The following is a 27,037-nucleotide window of genomic DNA, read 5'->3' as shown; positions in this document are numbered from 1 at the left end:
AATGTGAATTATTTTGCAATGATCAACACTGAATTTCATCTGCCATTTTGTTGCCTAGATACCCAGGTTTGTAAGATCCCTTTGTAAATTGTAACTCTTCACAGTCTGCTTTGGACTTAACTACATTGAGTAATTTTATATCATCTGCAAACTTTGTCACTTCACTGTTTATCCCCTTTTTCCAGATCATTTATGAATATGTTAAAGAGTACTGGTGCCAGTACAGATCCTTGAGGTATCACACTATTTCTCTCATTCCATTCTGAAAACTGACCATTTATTCCTACCCTTTGTTTCCTATTTTTTAACCAATTACTGATCTAAAACCTAGCCTCTTATTGCATAACTCATTAGTTTGCTTAAGAGACTTTGGTGAAGGACCTTGTCAAAGCCTTTCTGAAAGTCCAAGTTACACTATTGCCACTAGTTATCCCTTGTCCACATATTTGTTGACACCCTCAAGGAATTCTAATAGATTGGGAAGGCATGATCTTCCTTTACAAAAGCTGTGTTGACTCTTCTTCAAAATATCAAATTTACCTATGTATCTGATAATTCTGTTCTTTACTATAGTTTCAACCAATTTGCCTGGTACTGAAGGTAGGCTTACCAGTCTGTAATTGCCAGGATTGTAGATTGTAATTGCCAGGACTGCTAGAGCTTTTTTAAAAAATCGGCGTCACATTAGCTGTCCACCAGTCATCTGGTACACAGGCTGATTAAAGTTAATGGTTACATATCACAGTTAGTTCTGCAACTTCTTATTTGAGCTCCTTCAGAACTCTTGGGTGAATACCCTCTGATCCTGGTGACTTACTACAGTTTAATTTATCAATTTGCTCCAAACCTCCTCAACTGACACCTCTATCTGGGACAGTTTCTCAGATACGTCACCTAAAAAGAATGGCTCAGATGTGGGAATCTCCCTTACAACCTCTGCAGTGAAGACCAATGCAAAGAATTCATTTAGCTGCTCCACAATGGCCTTGTCTTCCTTGAATGCTCCTTTAGCAACTCGATCGTGCAGCCGTCCCACTGATTGTTTGGCAGGCTTCCTGTTTCTGATGTACTTTAAAAAAATGTTGCTGTTAATTTCTATAACATCTGCCTCTAATACAACAGCAGGTTCAAACCATACCATTTGGTGCCCACGTTAATAGAATTAAATTATGGATATTATTGCTGGAAGTTAGCTGAGATTAAGAAGATACCATTTAGCTGTGATGACTCCCCAGGGACCAAACATGGGACATGTTACCTATTATCACATGTTGCCAGTGGCATTGGACCTGACTGGACAGAAGCCAGTAAGGAGTTTCACAGCTCAGCAGCAGCACAAACTACACATTGAAAAGAAATGGAATGAACCTACTCTCCTCGCCCCTCCTGTGCTGGCCTCCATGTGATATCAGGTACATGGGGCATAAGATGACTCGGACCATATCCTTGGCTCTTTTGGTTATTCTTGCTTTGGGTATGCAGCAATAGCTGCATTTACTCTTTCACTTGAGGAAAACTGGCTGAAGCACTGTGGTTGCCTACTGCATGGACACACTAGAAAGTTACAGTCCCTTACACCATCACTACTGTCTAGTGCACGAGCACTGGGGCACTCACACTTTGGTCCTCATTCTTTAAAGGTATATGATTCCCCAATGGTAAATTTAATGTACTCTACAGTGTTTCTAATTAACAGTTCTGGTTTCAAGACTCCAGAGCAAAGCTGAATATTTCCCTTTGCAAATGCACTGGGAAGGAAACACAATACCTAACAGAAACAGGAAAAGTACAGTTCATGGTGGCTTACCAATTTAATATAAAACCAACAAAAATAATTAATGGAGCAACCAAGTAACAGGTTCAAAGTTATATATTTAAAAGGTCAGGAAAGTTTCTTTTCCTGATGCAACCTTACAATGGAACAATCTAACTGTTAATAGAATAATGTAAGGATAGTTCCACAGCACGAGGCACCATCTGTATGCAAAACTACAGGATTACTAATGTTCTGCCAATCCGTGATCTGACTGGATAATTATCCATAAGTACTTTCTACATTTTCTCTGAACCATGCTGCAATTTTATATAGCAATGGGAATTGTAGTAAAACACCTTTTCAGTGTTTTATATCAAAATATGTCAAAAGCTGTGATTTAAAATAATAAGAGGGGTCCCAGAAGAGGGACAGAGGAAGGGGGTCTGGGAGGTGGGGTGGACTGGAACTTGATAGCATAGCCAGTGGAAATAATGTCTAAACCCATTTGTCTGAGGTTAAGGTCTTGTCATGAAAGGAAATGGGCTAGCTGACAGCTGAACGATGGTAAAGTTGTTAACAAAACAACCGATTGGCAGCTCATGGGCCATCTGTCAAAATGCCTTTTTAGAGGGCTGATGTGTCTGGTGGGAAGATGGCCAAGGAGCCATGAGTCTGCCTTGTTGCAGTCTTTGGCACTTTCTTGGTGGCTCATAGGACCATTTGCGGAAAAATGGTTGTGGCGGTAGTCAGCGTCTCTGTGTTGTGGTCTTGAGAATTCTCTCCATGAAGATCGGGTACATAACTCCAATGAGCAGAGGCTGGCACAAGAATCTTTCAGTGAGTAGAGTGCCTCATCTGTTTTCTCACTGAAGAGGGTGTTCCCTTCAAAGACAAGCACTGTTGCTTGCACTTCCTCAGGGACCTCAGATGTCCATAACCAGGAGGTTTGTCTTCTGACCATCAAGATTGCTAGTGAGTGGGACACTGTGTCTCTTGCATCAAGCGATGCCTAAAAACTAGTGACCTGGACACTAGCTTCCCCTCATTGAGTTTGGCTTGAAATTGAAACTTACTCTTTGTGGGGGGTGTTTGTCAGCAAACTCTACCAGCCTGTTGTAATTGAGGAAGTCAGAGTTCGACATGAGGGCTTGGTAGTTTGCAGTCCTGAAGAGGAAGCTGGCTGAAAGAAGTTATTTCATGTCAATAGGTCCAGCCTTTTGGCCTTTTTATCTGAGCGGGTGGCTTTTGAGTGGTGGAGTCTACTGTGTTCAGTGACCGCCTGGTCTGCCAATGAGTGGGGGTGGGAAAATAAATATTCTGTCGCTTTAGGGGGAACAAAATCTCTCTTTTCAGCTCTCTCTGGAGTAGTAGCACAGGTGGCTGGGGTATGCCAAATGGTGTTCTATCTCTTGTTTCTCCTCCAAGGATTGCTCTCACTCAAGTGGTAGGACGATTAGTGTCACCTGTGTGAGGGTGGCGCAGCTGGAGCTGGGTCAGGGAGAGCACCCTGATATCATAGCTCTGATACAGTTGTGGACTGGGGAGTGGTGGACGGATGATGTTTTGATTTCCTATACTAACACTAAATCAAGATGGGGGACTCTAGACCTGAGTAGATTGCCAGATCCTCTAGAAAAGCATTCCTTGGCTTTACTAGAGGAGAGCTGGCTGGAGTCTTCAGTGTCAGGACCGATGCCAGGAAGCCTTAGGTGCATGGTGTGATACTGCCGGTGTAGAGGATGTGTGCTCCTTACTATCTGTGCACTCCTCAGAGGACAGTTTTGGAGAAAGAGAAGCTCCCAGTACCATCAGTGCCTGCCAGATTTCAACATGAGCTCCAGGTGAACCACGTCTAGGGCATGGAGCCTTGGCTTGAACCTGAAGGAAGGGGCAAAGTCTCTCTCCTCTTTAAGGAATTATGAGCAGACTTCTCTTCTCTCAAGTTCTTCTCCTTACCCTTGCTATGCTTCTGGCTAGTGAAGTCATTCACCTTGGCAAGGCGTTCTGCCAATGCAGATGGAGTACTAGTTGGAGGTCTTTGGTGACGAGTTGGAGAATGGGAGGGCCCTTGGATTCACTTCAGGTCTCAGGCTAGCTCCACGATTTATCGACAGAACTGGAACTCCTGCGCCTGCCTGGTGCAAGGGAGAAACTAACAGCAAATCCCACACATAAATGGGATGTGTGCCTCCCTCCAATAGTAAAGGCAAGTGTAATGAGGGTCGCTCACTAGGAAGACTTGGGACAAGCAAGGCAAGGTTTGACGCTCAGAACCTGGGAATAACACTCTGGCATCAGGGAGAGAAAGGGTGGGGAAGGCTTCCATAAATCTACTAAGTAACTGGACTAGACGTAAGCAAACTATCTAATAATGAAATGACTATTTGCAATTATTTACAGGTAAACATCAAGTAGAAGTAGAAAATATGGACACAGGAGACTTCTGTCTTAGACTGTGAGCAATAGAAGAAGACTTGAAGAGGCAGTTCGTCCAGATCACCACTAATGCCCTTGATTCACAGCATGAGGAGATATAGGGCACAGGCACAGACCAACAGATACTGCAGCTGAAGATTTCCTGTCCCGGGCACACAGAGCACATGTGCACCCACAGTGAATACTCACAGAGCACTCAAAGAAGCATCAATCTTTTTTATAAGGATATATTTACACAGGGACTGTTGCACCTTCTCTTCCTCACATAGTGGGAATATCAGTCTGAGATATCATTAAACAGTGATGGTCCATCCAGACAGAACATGCTACACACATGGTTATTAGCTTGCATACAGAGCAATCTTTCCAATCTGCTACAATTCTTTAAGGATGTCAACACAACAGTGGAAAAAGAAGAATCAGTTCATATAATCTGGACTTTCAAAAACTTTTATCAAAGTGTTCAAAAGAGTTTTCTAAGGAAACTAAGAAGTCCGCAAGGGTGAAATTCCCATTGTGCTGAAGGCCAGCACAAGGCCTCTGCCCTTCTTAAGTCCCATGTATGCCCTCAAATAGGGCTGAGGCAGTCTGGTATGGTAATTCATAAGGTCTTGGCCACCTATATTACACAAGATGCAGCAGAATTTGGCCCTAAGTTATGACTACGAGCTACAGTGCTATCTATTTAATTACTGAATTTGTGGAAGGTACAATTATTATGTTTCCAACACCATCCACAATGTGACTGTGCTGAATAAATAGGAAAAAAAAAAAAAAAGACATAGTTCCTGCCTCAGAGCTTATGTACTAAAGAAACATCTCCCTTAGCTCCCCCCAACCCACAAAGAAGTGTTTAGGAAACATGTTCTCTTTTTCATGGATTTTATTTCTTTTCTGATATGTACTAGTTTGTGCTCCGCAAGTTAGGGTTTTACCAGAACATCAGACATAAATCATAATCAAATAGATTTTCTCCAGATTCATTTACTTCTAGTTTTAAACGAGTCATCAAAATATGTTCCATCACGAATCAAAGTCTCTCATAACTTTAACTGTATATAGTCCCCAGTTTCTTTTTTCGACATTTCTGAATGATATGCTGCTGCTATTTTATGATATTAAAAAACAAACAAACCAGTATACCACAATTCCACAGCAGTTGATCTGATTCAGATTAGTTAACTGGGATTTATACTTAAACTATTAATTGAAAGCTGAATTTTTCATGATTTGCAAACCCCACATGGACTGTTAATAAGAAACAGATCTAACTGAATCTTGTTAGCACTATGTTTCAAGAAAAACTCTGCTTATAAAACAGGTAGAAATGAAATTTTGACATCTTACATCGATGCCCTGGTCTGTGCAGCTAGAAACTGTCTGTGGTACCCACTCTGACTGTGGTAACCACCCTTCTGACCAGCCCAAGATTCCACACATCTGGCCAGACAAGCACTGTAGAGGGCACTTTGCTGATTATCAAGCAGGAACAAGTCCCACAGGCTGCTGGCCAGCACCCTTTGCTGGTTAATTGGCTTGGGCAACCAGACACTGGGTTAAATTTCCAAAAGTGCTTAAGTAATTTAGGAGCCTACATCCCATTGACTTTCAGTGAGATTAAGGCTCCCAAGCAACTTAGACACTCAGAAATCTTACTCACAACTCATTTGGGACATTGGGCCTGGGCAAGTGCACTAGTCCTTCTGTGTCTATGCAGGGATTCTGTGCTATAGCTCACACAGTATTAGGGAAGTGGTTCTCTAAATCCTCTGCCTTTCCTCCAACTCTGTAAGACATGGAAGGACTTAAGCCCATGATATGCCTTCTTCCACAACATACTGAAGCTATGAGCTATGGCACCAGTGGTTCGTGAAATATGTGCATCTGTCTTCACTTCACTCTGGAATGGGTTTTTAGCTTAAGTAAATAGCTATTCTGAATTCCCTAGTGGTTTAGAATAGAGGTGATTGAATAATACCTCCTGAAAAATTTATATAACAAATTTCACAATCTTTAAAAAAAATATTCACCCAATTCACAAAAGTGGACATATATTTTAAATATATACAATTTTTCCATATATTTTTAATAAAGCATAGATACATTTTTGCCCAGTTCTAGTTTACAAAGAGATTCAGGAATATCACAAGTTTCTCTTCAGTAATTATTTTTATGTTTTTGTATTTGAGTAGTGTCTAGAAGCTCCAGTTATGGATTGGGACTCTGTTGTGCTAGGAACTGCATACACACTCAAATAAAAACAGTGTTCCTGCCCCACAAAGTTTACAGTCTAAGCATATGATTAGAAGCAACAGAATGGACGGCAGGGTTAGAATGAACAGACTAAGTTTGTTATAACGTGTAGCAGTCACCACATGCCAACTCCCTAGCCATTTATGAACATATCAGCTATCCTTGGCCCACATTAATATTTCCATCATGTTCAGACACAAGTCACAGTTGCATTTAGATATATTTTTAAATCTGAGGCCAGCCTTTCCTTGTGAATTTTTTGGCAGGTGATATTTAAGACATGTCCACCTCACCCATGTTAATTCTACCAGCTATTTTTCCATCTAATGAAGAGTCACACAATTACTGACTGACATTTCCCAACTGTTAAATTTCCAATACTGTACCAGCTCAATTTGTTCTGTATCAACAAAATAAAATGGAAATGTCATATGATTTTTCAAAGAATAAATTGCTGTTCTCTGTAATATCTTTTCACTATTCAGAGAAACACTGAACTGTGGGAATATAGGGAATGCCAACAATACCAGTGGTCTAGCTAATCCAGAGTTGCTGTCTCTGACAGTGGGCAATGTTGGATGCAGGTGAAGGCATAAAAGCTTTGTACATAACACACCTGGCCAGTTGTGCTGAATTAGACCATGAAAGGAAGTTCTGACCTTAGGTGGTGATCAGTTTAAGGCTTTGTAAATTTATCCTGGCTCGTATAGCTGCAGAATCTCTACTTATACAGATAAGAAACGTTCAGTCCTTTTTGGAATTTTACTAATCTATTTGGATTGTAATAATTCACATCAGAAAAAGTATTGTCTTCTGGGTAATTACTAATCATCCACATATTCCAAATGGTAAAGTAGAAGATTCTGAAAGATAAGGTATTTATTTTGTAAAAAAGATGTTGCACACAACTTTAGCTTGAGAATATGAAGTAAATCATTTGCTGAATTGGCGGAATAGTACCATCATTTAATGGAGAAATCATAGATATTAACAATGGATGTCATAATTTTATTCCCTGGACAGAGAGGGGTTCCTTGGGGAACGGACAATACAACTTAATAGATCTTTTCCAGTTCTAATTACTATTATTCTATGAGTTTTCTTTTGTTCTTTCTTTTGTTTGTTTGTTTTGGTTTTAACCTATTCAGCAGGTTAAGCATAAGCATTGGGAGATAATTATATAATTACTTTTCTTAACTCAACAATATGATTTCATTCTGGCTATTTGTTTGTTATATTTTTTCCGAAAGAACACATTGTGAATGAATGTAGTCAAAATCTGTGTTAACTGTTCAGGTGGCACATTTCTCCAACTTGTGCTAGGAGTTTAAATAAGGGGAACCATTCTATTCGTGTAACCTGTATAGTATTTTCTTCTACCGAAAATACTAAATGAGCATGCCTGCCCTGGAATGAGACTAGCTGCAGAGGGAATCTCATCATTCAACTGCACAGAAAAAATAACGCAGCTACATCAAGAAATACAACATTAATTCTATCAGCCTGCATCTATGCTACAAAAGCAGTGTTTTGATGTAACCCAGAGTACTATATCTGCCTATGGTTATCACAACTTGGAAAGAATGTAATTGTCAAGGAAAGATGCAGAATTAAAAAAAATAAAAGAGGTTTCAAAGACTTGGATTCAGTTTCAGAAAAGCTATTGTATTTGTTGATGGAAAAGGAAATATATTTTGTTTTTGAACTCAATGAACTTTTGTTTTTCAGGAAATGAGGTGACCAAAGGCCTCCTCACATCCAGTGCCAGGCTTCCTTTAGACCGCTGGAGCCTGTCTGGAAACTAGGATTCAGAGAGGTCCTAGAGAATGCAATGAGGAAGCAGAAGTTTTTGAGCCTGTGGTTTCTACACAAGCTATCTTTCTCCATGCCTGCCTTTGCCCTAATACAGAATGAGTGACAGGCACACTACCAGTATTGCACCAAGTATTGTCCCTTCCTTCATCAATCCCAAATTAGGGCAGCATTCTTCAGCCAGGATGGAAACCAAATAATCAGACAGTTGTTTTTCATGAAACACACTCAGAAAATTCATGGATACATCTAGAGTAGTACAAATTTGTAAATTTCAATACTGTATAGTTCTTTCCTGGACAAATCTTTCAGCCACAATGAGATACTACAGGATATGTGCTAGTCCACTAGAGACATGAGAGGCTTCTGAATCAAAAGGTAGAGTCTGCCAAGGATGGGTTTCTGGTTTTTCTTAAAGTTTATTTGGGTCTTGGCTCACAAGACCAACATGCTCACTACCTAGATTTTCAGGAAGTCATAAAAGTAAATTATTTGCCTACAATAACTGGCTTATAGTCTCACTTAAAATATTTTACTTTTCCCAAAATCTTTTTCTAGTTTCTGTAACAGTGATTTTTTCCTCCCAGAGCCTTGAATCGTCTCCCTTTGTGTAAACAATATGACAAAACAGTCTCATTGCTTTCGGCTGAAAAGCTGCTGCCTCCTTGTCAAGAGATCTGGATCTTGTATATTTCTGACATGGAGTAAGTTCATATGTAAGAATCTTCTTTCTTCAGTATTCTAGGCTGGCTTCACAAGAGTGAAATAAAGCCACCATGATGAAGTTGTTGAATCAGAGATCCATAAATACTGCAAGCATATATGTACTTCTCCGATTTCTTATTGTTCTTCACAGAAGGGTCTGCTTTTGTTTTCTTCGTGGCGTCCATTTTATCACTAACTGTATTGCATGAATATCACATGAGCCAAACGCCAGCAATCAAATAAAAGAAACAGCAAGTCTGAGACCAGGAAACTCATCCCTCACAAATATGTAATTTTTTATTAATATTTAGCACTTTTGTAGCTTGTTCACATCTTCAAAGCACTTTTAAAAAAAGATTAAGTCTTAGACTCATAGACTCTAAGGTCAAAAGGGACCAATATGATCATTTAGTCTGACTTCCTGCACAAAGCAGTCCACAGAAACATCACCCACCCACTCCTGTAATAGACCCCTGACCTATGACTATGTTATTAAAGGCCTCAAATAATGGTTTAAAGACTTTAAGGTACAGAGAATCCACCAGCAAGTGATCCGTGCCCCATGCTAGAGAAGAAGGCGAAAAACCCCCAGAGTCTTCACAATATCTCTAAAAGGGGAGCATAGAAGTATTATTATCCACATTTTATATGGGCTCTTTAAGTTTCTTGGGCCCATATCTCAGCAACGACGAGTGTGCAGAAGTCAGAGTTGTACATGTGCATGGACCTTTGCATGCATGCAACTCCAAACCGCATGTAGTCATCTGGTATTTAATACAGGCTAAAACCCCTTCTTCCCCAATGGGAATGTCAATGAGTCACAGTTAGAACTATACAAAGATGAATATGCCGTTCAGATGTAATACTAGTGCTCTAGCTGAAGAAACATTATAAAACCTTTGCTAGAGACTCGTTAGAAACAGCTGTGTTAATACTAAGTTTATTATATGAACTTCACAGGAGAGAAAACAATTAAATATAAAATAGAAGGAATCAAGAACAATTTTTTCTGCTAATCAGGGTCAGATATGGTTCATTGGCAGTATGAAAATTGAGTAAAAACTGACGCCTTTTGCTCATATTGAAAAAACATAGTGAAATTCATTGAATATCTATCTCCTGGAAACAGGGCTAGATTCCAATAAATTGTACAGTTCATACAGCTTGGTGTGAATGAATTTTAAAGAATTAAATCCATGGAAAGAAAAGGAGGAAAAAAGCAAGTGGTGATTTTTAAATTGCATCTGCTTGTTAGCCCTACATGACCCACTGTGTTGAGTTGTGACAAAGGATTCTTAATTATCAGGGTGACCCAAGTGCATATTTTATCTGTTGGTGCCAATTATGCAGATCACAAAACGTCTTCATTAACGGCAAGTTCAGCCCATCAGTCCCATTATGCTTATGGCATTAAGAAAAAGAAAAAGGAGAGGAGAAGGAGGGAGAGAGAGAGGGAGAGGGAGAGAGAGAGATGCTAATTTTCTAATCCAAATTGCAGGTTTTTAATTTATTACACTTGAAGTGCAGTAAGAAGTTTCTTGATTGGATATGAACTAAAACATACTCCATTCGCTAGCTCTTGTAAAAATGCATCTGTTTCCTAATCAACTGAATACATGGTACATGTATTTCCAGGGTGGAAGAGAAGGGTCTGCAAACCAAACTCAGGTTAATATGGAAGATGATGTACAGGGGTGTTAACGGACCACTTCACCTTGAATGGTCCCTTGGAATATGTGCTAACTACTTATGCGAACACATCTGTTCAGCCTTGTATTTAGCTGTGACACCCTGAGTATTTTTCCCAGAACCGAGGAAGAGCTCTGTGTAGCTTGAAAGCTTGTCTCACTTGCCAACAGAAATTGGTCCAATAAAAGATATTATCTCATGCACCTTGTCTCATGGAAGATGATAACGCTCTAATAAACAGGTCATTATGCAACTCCCAGCTCTGTTAAAACCAGATTGGTAGCCTATTATGAACTGATTAAATTTTCCACTTTTTAGCTGCATACAATTATATTTGCTCATTAACACTTGATGTGTTCACTGCAGCCAAAGAAGAATACTGGGACAATTAAATATCAATCATGCTAACTCCATAGAAACTTGGAACTGACTTCTTTAATGATATTTTCCTGTTAAGAATAATGTATGTGTAGAGGGAGGCTGGATTCCTAAAATTGCTGTGAAGTATCTTAGTGGAATTAAACATGCAGTTCAGAATGTTGTGTCACTTCCACGTGTTTATACTTTTCTATAATAAAAACTGTTCTAACACAGAATATGAACACCTCTGGCTATGTCTGAGAGCCAAGCTCAGTGACAGCTTTACAAATGAAAACAACAAAGAGAAACACAGAAGATTTAACATATGGAGCAAATGTCTTTTTCCTTCTTTATGAACATTTTTTTAAGGTTTATAATTAATCAGTGCAAGAGCTGGGTTTCAGGATGCTTTGCCAATAGTGTTAAAAACCAAGATCATATCTATTGAATCTTTTAGGAAGAGAAAATATCACACTAGAGTATGAGGTTTTGGCTGGAATTTAGGATGCTAGAGAACTGGCCCAAAATTCATGTGAGAAACAGATTTTAGAGGATCTCATCCATAAAAAATAAAAAACCAAAACAAACAGATCCAGATTCAAAACCAATCTGAACTTGTATCAAGTTGGTTTCTATTTTCTTTTTTTTTTCTTGGTAAGATTTTTTTACATTACTTTTATTTATTTGTATTGCAGCAGCACCTCTGAGCTCCACCCATGGACCAGGACTCCACTGTACTAAGTGCTGCACAATCACAAAACACAAAGACCGTCCCTGCCTCAAAGAGCTTGCAACCAAAATAGTAATTTCTTCTTTAACTTTTGAAAGACTTATTGTTGTCTTTGTTCTCCTCATTCTCTAGCTATTTCTGATTGCCACTATATTGGGTGGGATTCGGGGTGGAAGGGCACTTATAGCTAGTCCATATTCAAGTTACCATAATTTTGTTTAATATATTGTATAGTTTTCTCACATTCTTGTGTCTGATTCACTGCTTTCAAAACCCATAGAGTAAAGGTCACAAGTTTACTATTTGTTGTTCAAGTAGTGCAATGACTGGTAAAACAGCATTTAAAATGGCTACAGAGAATGATTCTGTATCAGAATGGTTTGTAATGAACTTCCAGAAAGGCCCTACGGTTGTTCCCTTGCCGAAACCAGCTATACTCTAGGCTGCAAATAAAATGCCAACCATATTTGCTGCTGTTTTTATTTTTAGGAGACAATAACCAACAGCAGCATAAATCAAAGGACCAAGTAGAACAATTATACTGTCCTGCAGAGTGGTTTAAAAAACTAGCCATGCAAAAAAGTAAAAACAAACCAACTACCAACACCAGAAAATAGTCTTCTTTCCCTTCCCCAGTCCACCAATAGGGAGATTAGGGGCTGTGGGTCACTGACTGAGTGGCATCAGTGGCAACTTTTAAATGGCCTCCCTGGTGAGGTTAGGTGCTGTGGGTCACTGTGGTTGCGTGGCAGCAGTGGCAAGTTTAAATGGCCTCCCCTGGTTCCCTAAGATGTTAAGGCCTGTGGCGATCAGACAGTTCTGGGTGGAGCCAAGTTGATGTACCTTGTCCCAAAAATGTCACCCTCTGGAGGTTGCAATGAACTAGTGACAGCTGGTTGGGGGTAAAGAGGGAGTTGAAACAGCCTCCCTCTGGTAAGAGAGGGGCTAGGGGCTGCAGAGATTGGGCTACTCAAGTGACAGGACAAATCACAGGAAGCACTCTTATTTGAGGTGGTTAGCTATGATCTTCCTCTGTCTCAGCAGCATGTCATTAAAAGGTACACATTCTCTCTAAATCCAAAATATGGAAAGTGAAACCTTTTATCCTAGCTAGTGCTCTGAAAAAGGCATGCATATGTTGAAATAAATTTGGTACTCAGATGTATCTAAGGGTAGCTCTTTCAAATCCATAGGCAAGTACAGGGAGCTTTATTATACAAAACTTAATGTAAAGAGACGTGCCTTTCAGTTGTGGAAGGGTAATCAAATTTTCCCATATATTCTATTCAATACTCTTTTCTGAGCACTGGTAGCAGAGACTGTTAAACCACGACAATTAATCAGTCATAGCAGACTTAACTTTCTCATATGTTCCAGGTTTGAACTTGACCAAAAATGAAATAACAACTGTGTCAAAATAGGCAAATTATGTCTATAAAGAAAGTTAAAAATTGAAAATCTTTTGAGCATTATCAAAAGGAATGGACAGATTTTCACAAGCAAACATTTAAAGGACAGTCTAAAAAAAAAATCTGACTTTCAGAAATTCTGTTTTCTTTTCAAATTATTGCAAGTCTAGTGTATCTTTAGATCCTGTATTAAAAATTGTTGGGTAAAATCTTCCATAGTGCCTAATGAATTTAGAAACCTAAGTTCCATTGACTTTCAATAGGAGTTCAGGGCCAGATCCTGAAAGATATTTAGGCACCTAATTCCCATAGGAGGGTCCTACGTCACTTAGGCACTTTTGAAAATTTTGCCTGTCATCTTTTTCACTACTTATTTGTTCTTTAGCAAGTCCAACTGAGTAACATAAGCCAAAAATAAGGGTAGCTATTGTTTGTTTGTATACACAAAACTATCGAACACAAAGGTAATGACAACTCGACACTAAGCTCTTGGTAGTTGGAGAGTTTGAATTAAAACTGCTTGCCATATCTGGGTTCTGAGAGTAATTTTGTATTGGTTAATTATTGTGGCAAAAACACATACTATAGAGTATAAACCATAATACAAGAATTTTTATAGCTTTGCATATAGAGCCTCTTGGATTCACACAACCAGCAAGAAAAATATAAAGAGAGATTAACTTACCTTGCGTAGCAATGTAGTGATTTGGCCTGTGATAACCCTAAAAAAATGGAAAAAGGTTTGAGTCAATTTGCAGAGCAATGCACCATCATGTGTTGGTATGATTAGAATGTCATACAGACTAGTGCTTATAACCCTACTGAATATCACAACAATGAAAGTTGCATATTAGCCTTTCCAATGTGAGGCCTACTGCGTGGGCATAAGGAGCAACCGTGTTGTCTGAAGGGTCCCTAATCTCTTGGTTTGTGCAGTGCCTGCGTAGACCTAATATGTTCTGGATTAAGTTCCTCACTGGCTTCTCAGAAAAGGAGCAACATAAGCTTAGCGCTTGTAGCTAATTGTAATAGGTGCACTTGGTAGCCTGGCCACACTCCCAAGCCCTTGAGCGGTGACATGCTGCTGAGCGCAGTGCTAGTTCCCTGCTTAGCAGCTCAAAGAGCGCTAGGTTTGCATTCAGCACAGATGCTGCATGTGTGTACTAGGGAGAGAAGAGGTTCTCTGTGCCCTCTGATCTGTTCACAAATGATTTCTGAATGGAAAAAGGGTAAAATCTATGAATAAATGTCTTGGTGTAAATAGTTTGTCCAGCTCTAAATAGGAATTACACCAACAAGTAATTCTGTTTCTTTCTGGGAAGGCAATAGTAATTTAATTATATGCTAGCTGAGTAATCAACACTAACAACGCATGCATTCTTTATAACAATGAATATTGGCTCTTCATAGGATGCAAACTAGGAACAACAACATTTGTATAGTATTTTTGTCTGATGCTACAGGATTAGTGCCAAGATTTAACTCATATAGCAGTACATCATTATAGACCGTTTAATCAATATTAAATTAATATTATCAATAGCTTTAAATAATGTTTAGGTTATGACACCAACCAACAAAAGGGAGAAATTCAAAGTTACAGCTCATACTCCATAGCAGCTTGCCAGTGTAGAGAGTGTTAGGGGTAAGGAGTAAAGTGAGGCGCAAAGATTGAGGTAATCTGAAGAAACCTGCAAAAAAGACAATGCTACAAGAACTACTGAAGTAGTACCTTTATATGCCATTCTAAGGCAACCTTTGAGTACCTAAGGATCGAGATGTATTTGTAGGGCCGTGGACAGAGTTGGAATTCTCTATCCATGCACCATGCTGCAGGGTTGGATTAATTCAGAATACCAGCCAAATAGGCATTGGAAGATTTAGTTCAAGGGAAAATCTCAGTATACAAAGAAAGCCTTTTCCATGCCCTTGCCCATTGCAACTCCATTGTTCTGACATGACATCTGTTTCAATCTGCCTGCATGAGATCGGCAGCACATCTGCATCTTTGAAACTAAGGACAGACAAATTGCCAGTTACAATGGAATCTTGAATATCTTTCTTGCTAATAAACAATCACGTCTCCATGTTTATGACCGCCTTGTCCATTGATTTATGATGATACAAAGAAACTTAGGTTGTATTTGGATTATATCTAGCTCTCTTCTGAGGCATGGGAAGCCTTATGCCATTACAACCTTCACCAGCAGTGTCTTCTATGCCCACACAGCTGTTCCACTAACTTCATTCTGCTTTTTTTCCAGGAGCAGGAAGAGGTGATATAAAGCCATTATATCAGGGTTTTGAATAAGAGCAGGTAATCCAAACCTTCTTCCCCCACATATTATGGATATTCAGATTTGGATCCAAATCATAATCTGAATTTATACGTAACAGACTAAAACCCTGAACCTGAAGTCTGAATACTCCTGAACCTTAAAACCATAGAATCATAGAAGTGTAGGACTGGAAGGGACCCCGAGAGGTCTTCTAGCCCAGGCCCCTGCACTCAAGGCAGGACAATGTATTATCTAGACCATCCCTGACAGGTGTTTGTCTATCCTGCTCTTAAAAATCTCCAATAACAGAGATTCTACAACCTCCCTAGGTAATTTATTCCAGTGCTTATCTACCCTGACAGTTAGGAAATTTTTCCTAATGTCCAATCTAAACCGCCCTTGCTGCAATTAAAGCCCCTTGTTTCTTGTCATATCCTCAGAGGTTATAGAGCAATTTTTCTTCCTCTCCTTGGAACAACCTTTTATGTACTTGAAAACTGTTATCATGTCCCCCCTCAATCTTCTCTTCTCCAGATTAAACAAACCCAATTTTTTCAGTCTTCCCTCAGAGGTCATGTTTTCCAGACCTTTAATAATTTTTGTTACTTTTCTCTGGACTTTTTCCAATTTGTCCACATCTTTCCTGAAATTTGGCGCCCAGAACTGGACATAATATTCCAGCTAAGGCCTAATCAGCATGGAGTAGAGCAGAAGAATTACATCTCGTGTCTTGTTTACAACACTCCTGCTGATGCAACCCAGAATGATGTTTGCTTTTTTTGCAACAGTGTTACACTGTTGACTCATAATGAGCTTGCAATCCATTGTGATCTCCAGGTCCCTTTCCACAGTGCTCTTTCCTAGGCAGTCATTTCCCATTTTGTATGTGTGCAACTAACTGTTCCTTCCTAATGGAGTACTTTGCATTTATCCTTATTGAATTTCACCCTGTTTACTTCAGACCATTTCTCCAGTTTGTTCAGATCATTTTGAATTTGAACTTTGGGAAAGTTTGAATTCAAATCCAAATCCAACTCTTCAATTTGGGTCCATCTCTACTTTTTATTACACAAATTTCTGTCTACAATTTTATTACGCTTTTAAATGGGAATGTTTTTACCTATTGGTAAATGTGTTAGTTTCTGAAATAGTAAGGAATGGGGTAGAAATTTAACCCTAACTTGAACGCCTTTGAAACATACTAATAAATATTATTAGATGGAGAGAAAAAAAATCTACTTCTTGTGATAGCCGGTGGACATACGTGAATCAGAGACTGTGATACCTTCATTAAAAGGTGTCACAGGGGAAGAAGAAACCACTGAATGTAGGTGGCTGCCTAAGCAGCAGCAGCAACTGTTTTGTACCTTTACATCTAGTGTTCCCCATGAACACTAAAATTACTGAATTTTTCATCTCTAGATTTCAGGCTTTAGACAGTGTTGACTTTCTCTTGATTTTCAATTCTACTTTTGATTTCATCCTTTCAACCAAAAAACATGCTGTCTCTTAAAGAATTTATTCTAATGTAAAACATTAAGTTAACATGATGCAGAATGAACAAAGAAGCAGTCTTCAATAATTAAACACCCTACATATTTAATGAGATGTCTTGCTTGCATTAGAAGTACTGGTTAACAGCTGCAGACTATACTTTGAAGGCGACTTAAAAGTGTAGAGATGACAAGAGATTGCAAATCACTGCATTAGGAATTACAGAGTTTTGTTACATTAATATGCAAACAGCTTTCTTTTAAATGTGGAATTATGCCAATTTGTTGACAGAAAATGAAAATAACATTTCCTTGGTCCACATAAGCATCAGCAGGCAAAATAGCCACATAATATTGGTGACAAAGTTTCACTCCAGAATGTGGCAGTTTCAAGAAAAGACTGAGTTAATTTTCTTACTGGCAAATATTTGGTGTTTTCTTTTTTCTTTATAGATGTGGGTTCCCACCACTATGTTTTCCAGTAATGTTTTGCAGCCATAACTGTAATCAGCTGTCCTATCTATAATAAAATATCACTAAAGTGCGAAAATAACATGGACCGCACGTTTAGCTGAATAGCAATGTTAACTCTGTTTACTACATCAGTATACGTACGTCAATATAATTTCCATTGATGTAATCTGAGTTTGTTTCTCCTTCAATGGGATGCAGTCTCACTCGAGAATGATCATCTGAAATGGGAACAACAGATAAAACAAAGTAGTTTGGTATGCTTTTAATAGTCACAAAACATAAGGTCAATTCCAATAGAAATCCTTAATACACATATTACTTTGAAGTCAAGTTACAAACTCTGCACTTTTTGTTTCCTTTCATTTGCTTATGGCTCAAAATGAGCCATCAGATGTTATAAGTACAGCAAAACCCTTTTACTTTGTACTTCAATCATATGAATCCCAAAATTCACAATGATTTTGGATTTGAATGCCTCTAAGTCTAATATACCTGATATTCAAACCTCTGCCACCACTGCTCTTTCCTTCTACAGAATGCGAAACAGCTTTTTTGCAACAAATTGCCTTTCATTAAAACATTTAACAGCACTCAATTGTGAAAGGTTCAGTCCTTTGCAAAGTTCTCCCACTATCAGTGCAAAAGTGATTATGTAAGGCATATAAGAGTCTCTTGTGGGAGATTATTTGAAGAGACAAAATAACCAAGACTAAAAAAGCCTTAGTGTATCATATAAATATATTCTTTAATAAAAACAGTTTCACTCTCTCTGTATTTTGTTTCAACTATTTCTTTTTACCTGACGAAGGGACTTCTCTACCTACTTGCAGACCCTGGATAATAACCCATTCTCCCCCCATTTTTCAACTGAGGTTGTTCTTTCCTGGGTGAGAAATGGTAGATGGGATCACTCTGGAAACTATTCAAACCTACTCTAACAGCAAGTGGGGTGGAGCCAAAATTTCCCACCTAAAACATGAATGGGACATACATATGATGAATTAATTTATAATGTCAAAGGGAAACAAATCTGGGAACTTACTCCCTATGAATAGGAGCTTACGACTTGCTTTACCAGAGGAGAACAATCAAATTCAGTACTTTACCTTTGACCAAGGCTAACAGCTGATGCAACAGAGGATGGGGGGAAAAAGGCAAGCCTGAGATTTGATTCCTTTTACTTTATCATGCATAACTACATATGCTATTAAAGGTCATAAATTATCCAGCCCTTTATAAGTATAGCTACTGCCCTTTAGTGGTAATGAGCTCCACAGATTTGCTACAGTGTAAAAGAGAATTTCCCTTTTTTTATTCTATGTGCCACAGCTATTAATATTGAAGTAAGATTCAACTCTGAAAAGTGACCTTAGCAAATAAGATATTGTGGGGTTGCACACTTATTTTCTTTCAATGATTTCTATATTCCATATGTGTTCAGTTTATGATTAAACAAGTAACCTTACAAACTCAGTCTGAGCTCTGAGAGTGCAAGCTGGAGTCTGTCTTATGCACCATCACCAGTAAGAAAATTCTGCAGAACTAAGAGTGACACCTCTGCAACTGTCTTGTCTTCAGATTATTGCTTTAGTGACACCTGTGAAACTCCCATTGCCTTCAATGGGTATGCATAATTCTGCTGATGGTGCATAAAATAGCATAGCATCCAGCTCTCGCTCTCTCTTTTTTAGCTGTGCTGACTCTGCAGGCCAAACAGGAGTTAAAAATACCAAAACAAAACAAAACAAAAAAAACCCAACCCAAAAAACCCCAAACAAAAACATGCCCCTCATCTCCAATAGACACATATTTCTGTTCACTAAAGTAAGCAAATATAACTTGGAATACACTAAAGGGGTGGAGTTAAAAAAAGATGTTGAGTAAAAAGATGCCATGTTTACATGGCTATTTTCTAGATCAGAACCACATTTTAACAAGTGTTCCCTTGTTCTTATACTGTCGCACAGCTCATTTTTTTTTTTAAAACTGATGATTTTTTCACCTATGCCCTTTCATAATTTTTAATATTCACAATTGAGTCTCTACAAGTTCTTGCCTTTTCCAGGCAAATTAATACTGATTTTTGCAGTCTCATCACATGCAAGTGCTGCCATGCCTGTCTAACTATCTTTGCTGCTCTTCAATGGATCTTCTCACTTAGCTTTCAGGGATATTTTTCTTAAAACAAGGGGACAAAATTGAACAAGCCATGACAATAGTTCAATATAATGTTACATTTTCTGTACTCTTTTATTTTGCTTTTAAATATGCACCGGATCATTCTCTCTGTTGTTAAAACAGCTGCTGCATACTTAGAAGAAATCTCCGTTGAACTGTTCTTGGACTTTTTCCTAAGCTGACCCCAAAAATTCAGAGCCCATTCGTTTATGTAAACAGTTAAGATTATTTTTCTCCTATTTTGAATTATCTTTCATTTATCCAAGATGAATTTCCTCTGCCATACAACTGTCCCATGAATTTAGATCCATCTAAACAACATCACAATCCTTTGTAGATTCTACTTCATCAGCAGCAGCAGCAGTTCGCCTAGACAGCAAAGATCCGTTGCGACAATCCCCTGTGGTGCGTGCCATATTAGATTGTATGTCCCTAAATACTTCTCCACCTTGGGCTGGGGGGTGGAGGTGGGGGGGAAGGGGGGCAGGCGGGGACGGGACAGACACGGAAGTGCAGTGACTGAAGCTGCTTTCCTAACTATTAGTACTTCACCTTCAGCAACATGGCCACCATTGCTGTTGACCTGAAGCACACAGAGGGCTTAGAGATACAGGGTTTTTACATTTTTCCTTTACCCTTCAGTCTGTTGTTAGCAATTCTCCTCAAAGCTTTTAAATAGTCTCATTTTAAGTTCATTGTCAGTGTGTTATCCATGACCCTCTGTTATGATATCAAACCTAATTTTGCACTTATCACACCACCAGCCATTACAATCTTCAAAATTCCTCATGCTGAAATTCATTTTTCTTTATGGGTATTAACATGAGCATTTTATCCTTCCCCCTTCTTATGTATGTGCATGTCCACATGCAGATAAACACCAGCCTGTGGCGAATATTTTCAGAAGTGACTAGTGATTCTGTGTGCCCTATTTTTTCCTAAAACACCTGAATCGAGACCTGACTTTCAGAAAGTGGCAAGTATCTGAAAATCAGGCTCCTATGACAATGGGCACCCAAAAATCATGTCACTTTTGAAAATCTTGGTCAATATTCTCTTCTCATTTGATCAGGGCTGCAGTAGGCTAAAAAAGAATTCTTGTAGATAATACAGATCTTTTTTAACAGACAAATAAATGGATATTACCTATACTCATAAGTAACCACCGGACAGGAAATACAGACACAACGCTATTCTGACACAGAAGATTCATTTAACAGTTTCAAGGCCATTTTTTTGGTTCTTAATGAGGAAACAACATAAAAAAGACATTTGTATTTATAAAGAAGAAACACATTTTGCATGGGTGATTAGATCATGGTAAGCATTTAGCATAATGAAGAAGCAGCTCACAAGTTGCTGTAGCCACCTTCCCATTGTGAGTAGGGCAGGCTTGTATCCAATTAAATTCACATTACCTGTGTAATGTAATGTACTCTGCTACTTTGACAAGCTCCCTCTGTGCTGGCAGCATGGTGCTATTGTTTTAATTTCCTTATAAAACAATACTGACTACAAGCAATAGCATAGTGATGGCATTTTGGAGGATTTAAACAGAGAGGATAAAAGGGCTGAAAAACCCACATTAAACTCACTTTCTAAAACAATGTATTTCACTGCAAAAATATACCCAAATATATGGCATCTAAACCATCTACAGTACTTTTAACTTCTTAAATACAGTGTAGAAAGAGAGTTGTTTAAGGTACCTTCAAAGCAGAAGCCAATATTTTGATGATAACCTAGGGAGACATTTTTAAAAACAGACCTCTAAAATTATTCTCCCAATTTTGCCCACGGTCCCATTTGTTAGCATAAAGCTCACACACAATTCAGGTAATTTGGCAACCAAATACACCATTTGCATAAAACTAACTGACATATAGCAAATTTGTGGGCATATTTTAGAGGTTCTTTTTAAAAGATTGCCCCTTAACATAAATGTGTTGTAATTTTAATTTGTATTATTCTAAATTCTTACGGCTACATAAATAGTATGTTTTATTGATAACTCATGTTCATCCAGCTAGTTCGGTTTCTTAAATATTGATGACTCATTAAAAGTAATTTGAGATTCAAACAATATAAAGTAACATTTGCCCTCTTAGAGAGTTTTCAGTATTACTTGTCATTACAATTGTTTCACGCATCTGGTATTTTTTACTTGTTTTCTCTCTGCTACTCATCACCTCTTTACCTCAGCTCTGTAGCGCTACTAGTTTTCTCCTTACTTCAACTGGGGCCCAAAATGACAGGCTGTTTAGAATATAACATTAAAAGAGATGGCTGATGCAGCAAAACCCTGACTAAAAATGTGGATCTACTGTCCAGAGATAAAATTTTATAAACGAAGAGGAGGCATACTGATCATCTCCATATCTCTGTTATTAAGACCTATTCTTATTTGCACTATGGGTACTTTTACACTTAAATAATAATATATTGATCACATATATTTCTATGTAACATACTCCCACAAAGAAAAACTTTGTAAGAAAAACATTTAGGATTCTTTAAGGGCATCCATTTAAAGCATGGAAATATCCAGCTAACATATCCTTCTCTAATATACCTTAAGCACCTAGACATCATATTAATTATTTTCACTAACAGATTCCATCCCTCTATAAAGAAGTACAATATGCCTTCAACATGTCTAGTAAGACAATACACAAAGCCACCAATGTCTCAGTTACCCTGTGGACGTAGCTGGCCTTTGTAACTCCCTATGAGAGGCCCTGCAGTTCTACCAAAGCCTGCCCCAGGAAGAGCAAGGTGGGAAGAAAAAGCAGTAAAGGTGGGTCCTCCAAGACTGTCTACAGAGAGGCCTCACTGAAGCAGCCATCTGGGAAGCTAGAAAGACCAGGTCCTCCAATGGCTAGAAGGGCTAGTGACAGCCAATCAGAGTCCAACAGGTTCAGATAAAAGGGAATGCAGGTCATTTCCTGGTTGGGACCAGAGGAGAGAAGAGTGCTCCTCTCTGGCCTGGAGATCAAGAAGAACCTGAGGATAATGGCTGTGAGATAGGGTTGTAGATAGAAGGACCTGGTAGGAAGAGGCCCAGGGAAAAAGCAGTGACCGATTGGCGTGAGAAATACATGGCTGCTGTGTACAGGTCACTGGGTTGGAACTCAGAATAGTGTGTAGGCCCAGATTCCCAACAGCCACAGGTAGAGTGGCATAAATCCCCAAAAGGGGACAGATCTTGTTTGGGAGCCGAACAAAGGGACAAATTTACAGGGCCTAGAGTCAGGGCCAAAGACCCTCACAAGAGTAAAAAGACTATTTAGTTATTAGACTCTTTAATATTCTGGAAAAGGTTCATTTGGACTTCGTGACTTGGCCAGAGATCAAAACCACTGAAGACCCATTAAGGTCAGACTGCAGGAAATGCCAGGGGTGAAAAAGAACTGTAGTACTGAATCCTGCCTCTAGGAGGGGCTCAAAAGGTGAGTGCCCTTTTACACCTGCAACATAAACTGACCTTAGCAACATCAACAGCCATGTCCGTTAGATATCTATACACCAGTGACCTATATGTGTTATTTTCCCATAAACAAGTATGAGGTCATAGTTAAGGTTATGCATAATAGCGTAATTGAAAGAAGTGTATTACAGTGTTGTTTGTTTTGCTGTGTTTATTTTTCAGCTATATAGAGATTGCTAATTTTGAGGAGAAAGATTACAAGATTTAGGAAAAAAGGGAGTTGTAGTTAAAAAGGAAATATATTAACATCTGTGGGAATGTTGAGGTAGATGGGTATTATGTTTTGTTTTGTTTTTTAATACAAAAGAGGGAGAATTTCTGAAAAGTGTACATTTTTTGACTGTTCATTTCTTTTTTCAGAAAGCATGAAGAGCTGATCAAAACATTTCTCACTGAATGTTTTTCTTTGGTAGGGTGACCAGATTTCCCGATTTTATAGGGACAGCCCCAATATTTGGGGCTTTGTCTTACATAGGCACCTATTACCCCACACCCCTGTGCCAATTTTCCATACTTGGTATCTGGTCACCCTATTCTTTGGGAACATATCAACTTTGAAAAAATTTTATTGAAAAAGAGAAAAATCAAAACCAAGCATTTTGGTAAGATAAAAAAGTTTCTTATACAATTTTTTAAATGACTTTTCAGTTTGAAATGTATTTTATATTATAAAATATATATTATATTATATTATAAAATAATATACAATTAAAAAACAATATATAAAAAAATTAAAAAGCACAACTGAAATGAAACATTTGGATAAACTTGAAACCATTTTTTGTGTGTGTAAAAATTTGACTTTTTCTGATTCGAATGAAAACTTTTCATGTCAGAATTTTCTCAAGAATGGATATTGATCAGGTCTAAGAGCAAGTCCCTATTTCAGTTTCTATTGAAGATAAGATACTGTCCAAACCTTAACTATGGAGTCACTATCAGTGCCTCTTTAATTATATTATATAGCATACTCACTTCAATACTGAATCAGAGGAAAGACTGCAACCTGCTGAATCACTGTGACCACTTCCCTGCAGCACCAAGCTTTTCCTTAGGGACCTTCAATTCAAATACTAAGCATCCTTGCTCAATTAGTGAGAGTTGATGGGAGTACAGCATTAAGAGCCATGGCTGCAGGGTATATCTGGAATCTTCAGCTTATAATTTTTATTCATATCTTGGCTATGATAGTAAAGCCATCCACATTAATATCATTAATGACATTGCTGTCATTTACTGGCATCTTACTTTTCCCCCAACTACCTTCCACTCTCCCTTCTGTGCCTGCCTCACGTCCTCCTTGCTTTACAGTCCCGCACCCTCATTCCTGGAGACTTCAATTTCCATGATGACAACCTGAATAATCCCTTTTCTCCCTCACCTCCTCATCTGACATATACCCTTCCATCAATTCTCCCACTCACCAAAAAGGCCATTTGCTTGATCTAGTTTTCATCAAAGACTGCCCGCTCTCTCTGCCTCTAATGTCTCCACTACTGAACTTTCTGTCTTCCCTCATTTCATTCAGCATCATTGCCTTCGATCTGCCAACCAACCATTCCAGGACTTCCAGTCCATTAATGTCAAGGACTTCTCCTCTGCTATCAGCCTCCTCCCTTCCTGTGCTCTCATCCCCCCTCTTAGCCTCTGGTTTAGTCATTGACTCTTTCCACCTCCCTTGATTACTTTGCACTTCTCATACATCAAAACGGCCCATCTCTCTAACTGCAGCCATGGTTCCCCTCCTCCACTCCTGCTGCTGACTCTTTCTGGTGAAAGACTCATGATCCTGCTGAATTCTTCTACTACAGATCACTCCCTCCCCTTACAGCTTTGCCAGCTCTCTTACCAAGCACTTCTCTGCTCTTATGGAATCCTTTTGTCCCCAGCCATAACTGCTTTTTTATCACCTTCAGTTCCTTACTTAAGGTCTCCCCTCATGTCTGCTAAGTATTTTGCTAACTTCTTCAAAGAGAAAATTTAAAACTTCTGACAGGATTCCCACCCCTCTTCTCTTATGCCAACATCTTCTCATTTTCCCTGTGGCTAAAGGTGAGATCTTGTGTCTTTCTTCTTCCTGTACCCCTTCCACCTGCCCCTGCAACACCCCATCTCATAATTCCTCCATTGCCACCCCTCCTCTGCTTCATCTCACTCCTTTTTTCTCACCTCTCTCCTTCATCTCTCCCTCTCCTTTGGTTCATTCCCCTAGCAATAAAAACTATGCTTTAGTGTCGTGGCTCGCCCATCTTAAAAACCCCACCCTTGACTGTGTGTGTCTCTTCAGCTACCATCCCGTCCCTTCACCTCTAAAGCTCATAGAACTCCTTGTCTACAAAGAAATCTTAGAGTGCCTCTCCTCAGATTCCACCACTGGACCCTCATTAATCCAGCTTCTGCCTACTCCACTTTACCTTGTATGGTCCCTCAGAACATGTGCTAACTACTTATGCAAAACTATCTGTTCAATCTTGTATTTAGCTGGGACACTCTGAGTACCTTTCCAAGACCTGAGGAAGAGCTCTGTGTAACTCGAAAGCTGGTCACTCTCACCAACAGAAATCGGTCCAGTAAAAGATATTATCTCACCCACCTTATCTTTCAGAAGCTAAAATGAAGTTAACACAGTAGCACAGTTATGCTGTCAACACTTACATGCAATGATATTCCCATATCTATTCTTCATTCTGTTCTCATCTTTCTTAGCTGAGTCCCATGGTGCAGACTGTCCTTCAAAGAAACTCTATTAAAAAAAAGATAGAAAGAAAGTGACATTAAGAAATGCGGCATGTAGCAACAGGAACCTTAAGGGTAAAGGATAAAGCAAGGGAGCAGGGAAGAAATACTACAACAACCAAATTTTCAGTTGTTGAAATGACATTTAACTAATTTACTTATCTGATGATACCAGGCTCCTCTTTGAACAGCACTTTCTTTCAGCTCCATGTTTTATATGGAGAATTTGACACAAGAATGAAATGTGTATCAGCAAGAATGATTTTTGTGTGAGGAGAGTTAGTTACCCTTGCAAAAGTTCCATGCTTGTAATGCTAAGCGTAATTGAGTACTTAACGCACATTGTCCAAATTCTGCTCCAAGTTACAACAGTGTAAAGCTGGAACACACACAGTGATATCAATGATAGCAGAATTTGACTCTGTGTTAATAATATATTATCAACAGTTTCACAAGTTTCATTTACCTGGTGATATTTGGCTATTTAGTCTCTTAACACACAGCTGCATTTTCTTAATTTGCATTCAATTGGTGTTTTATTAAAAGTACTATTTACAACACTTTCAAGATTATTAGACTGTCAGAAAAAAAATAATGTAATTTTATGAAAAATACAATCTTGTTATTTGTATTAGTTTTATTAAATATCATACAGAGGCTGGGTGAATATTAGATAAAAGTGAAGATGGTAACAATCTCTCTTTATATTAATAAAATGCATCGTTTGGCATAAGAACAGCAATCAAGCTCTGTTATGCGCTTTTTACCACGTGCAGTTTGGGTTCTAGAAAATAATGACTTTCATCGAGTGTTTTGGTATGTGTTGTGTCTATAAAAGTAATGTAATGTAACACAGATGCATTATATAACTTTATATTTAAATATTTGCTTTTGAGTTTATGATTTTTAATGGCCACGTTAACAGGACTAAAGTGGAATCCTATTCTCAGGATGAATCGTCACAACCCACGTTTTAATCTTTTTATCTGAATGATTACTAATCCAGATTCCTAAACCCATGATTCAGCATCAAGACATGTTTTAAGTGCTTTACTGAACTGGGACATGATAAACCAGTAAAGTTCTCAAGCCAGACAGAGGGAAACAAGTGAAATTTCTATCCTGCAAAGACACAGCAAGTAATTAGTCACTTAAACAGCTAGAAAGTTCTTATAAAATGGACTACCATTTGTCTCCTTTTCCCTCATACTTCAAAGCATGTCATCTATGAAATCCTTCA

General features: G+C 38.6%; 1 protein-coding gene across 4 annotated transcripts in view; it reads right to left on the bottom strand.

Annotated features, from left to right (window-relative positions):
* Positions 1 to 27,037, bottom strand: part of PTPRM (protein tyrosine phosphatase receptor type M) — a 655,839-nt gene that overhangs the window by 47,599 nt on the left and 581,203 nt on the right. For all 4 annotated transcript variants that reach the window (XM_067547610.1, XM_067547612.1, XM_067547618.1 and 1 more), the window contains 3 exons: positions 25,717 to 25,804; positions 17,538 to 17,614; positions 13,836 to 13,872 (listed from right to left, as the gene is read on the bottom strand). In XM_067547610.1, coding sequence (XP_067403711.1) covers positions 13,836 to 13,872; positions 17,538 to 17,614; positions 25,717 to 25,804 — 202 coding nt within the window. The remainder of the gene's footprint in view (positions 1 to 13,835; positions 13,873 to 17,537; positions 17,615 to 25,716; positions 25,805 to 27,037) is intronic.

The sequence above is a fragment of the Emydura macquarii genome, unplaced genomic scaffold (assembly GCF_026122565.2).
Source record: "Emydura macquarii macquarii isolate MOO-44397 ecotype Brisbane River unplaced genomic scaffold, CSIRO-AGI_Emac_v2 contig_212, whole genome shotgun sequence".
In the NCBI taxonomy this organism is placed as follows: domain Eukaryota; kingdom Metazoa; phylum Chordata; order Testudines; family Chelidae; genus Emydura; species Emydura macquarii.
The sequence above is the reverse complement of the archived record's forward strand: the minus strand, read 5'-3'. Positions and strand labels throughout refer to the sequence as shown.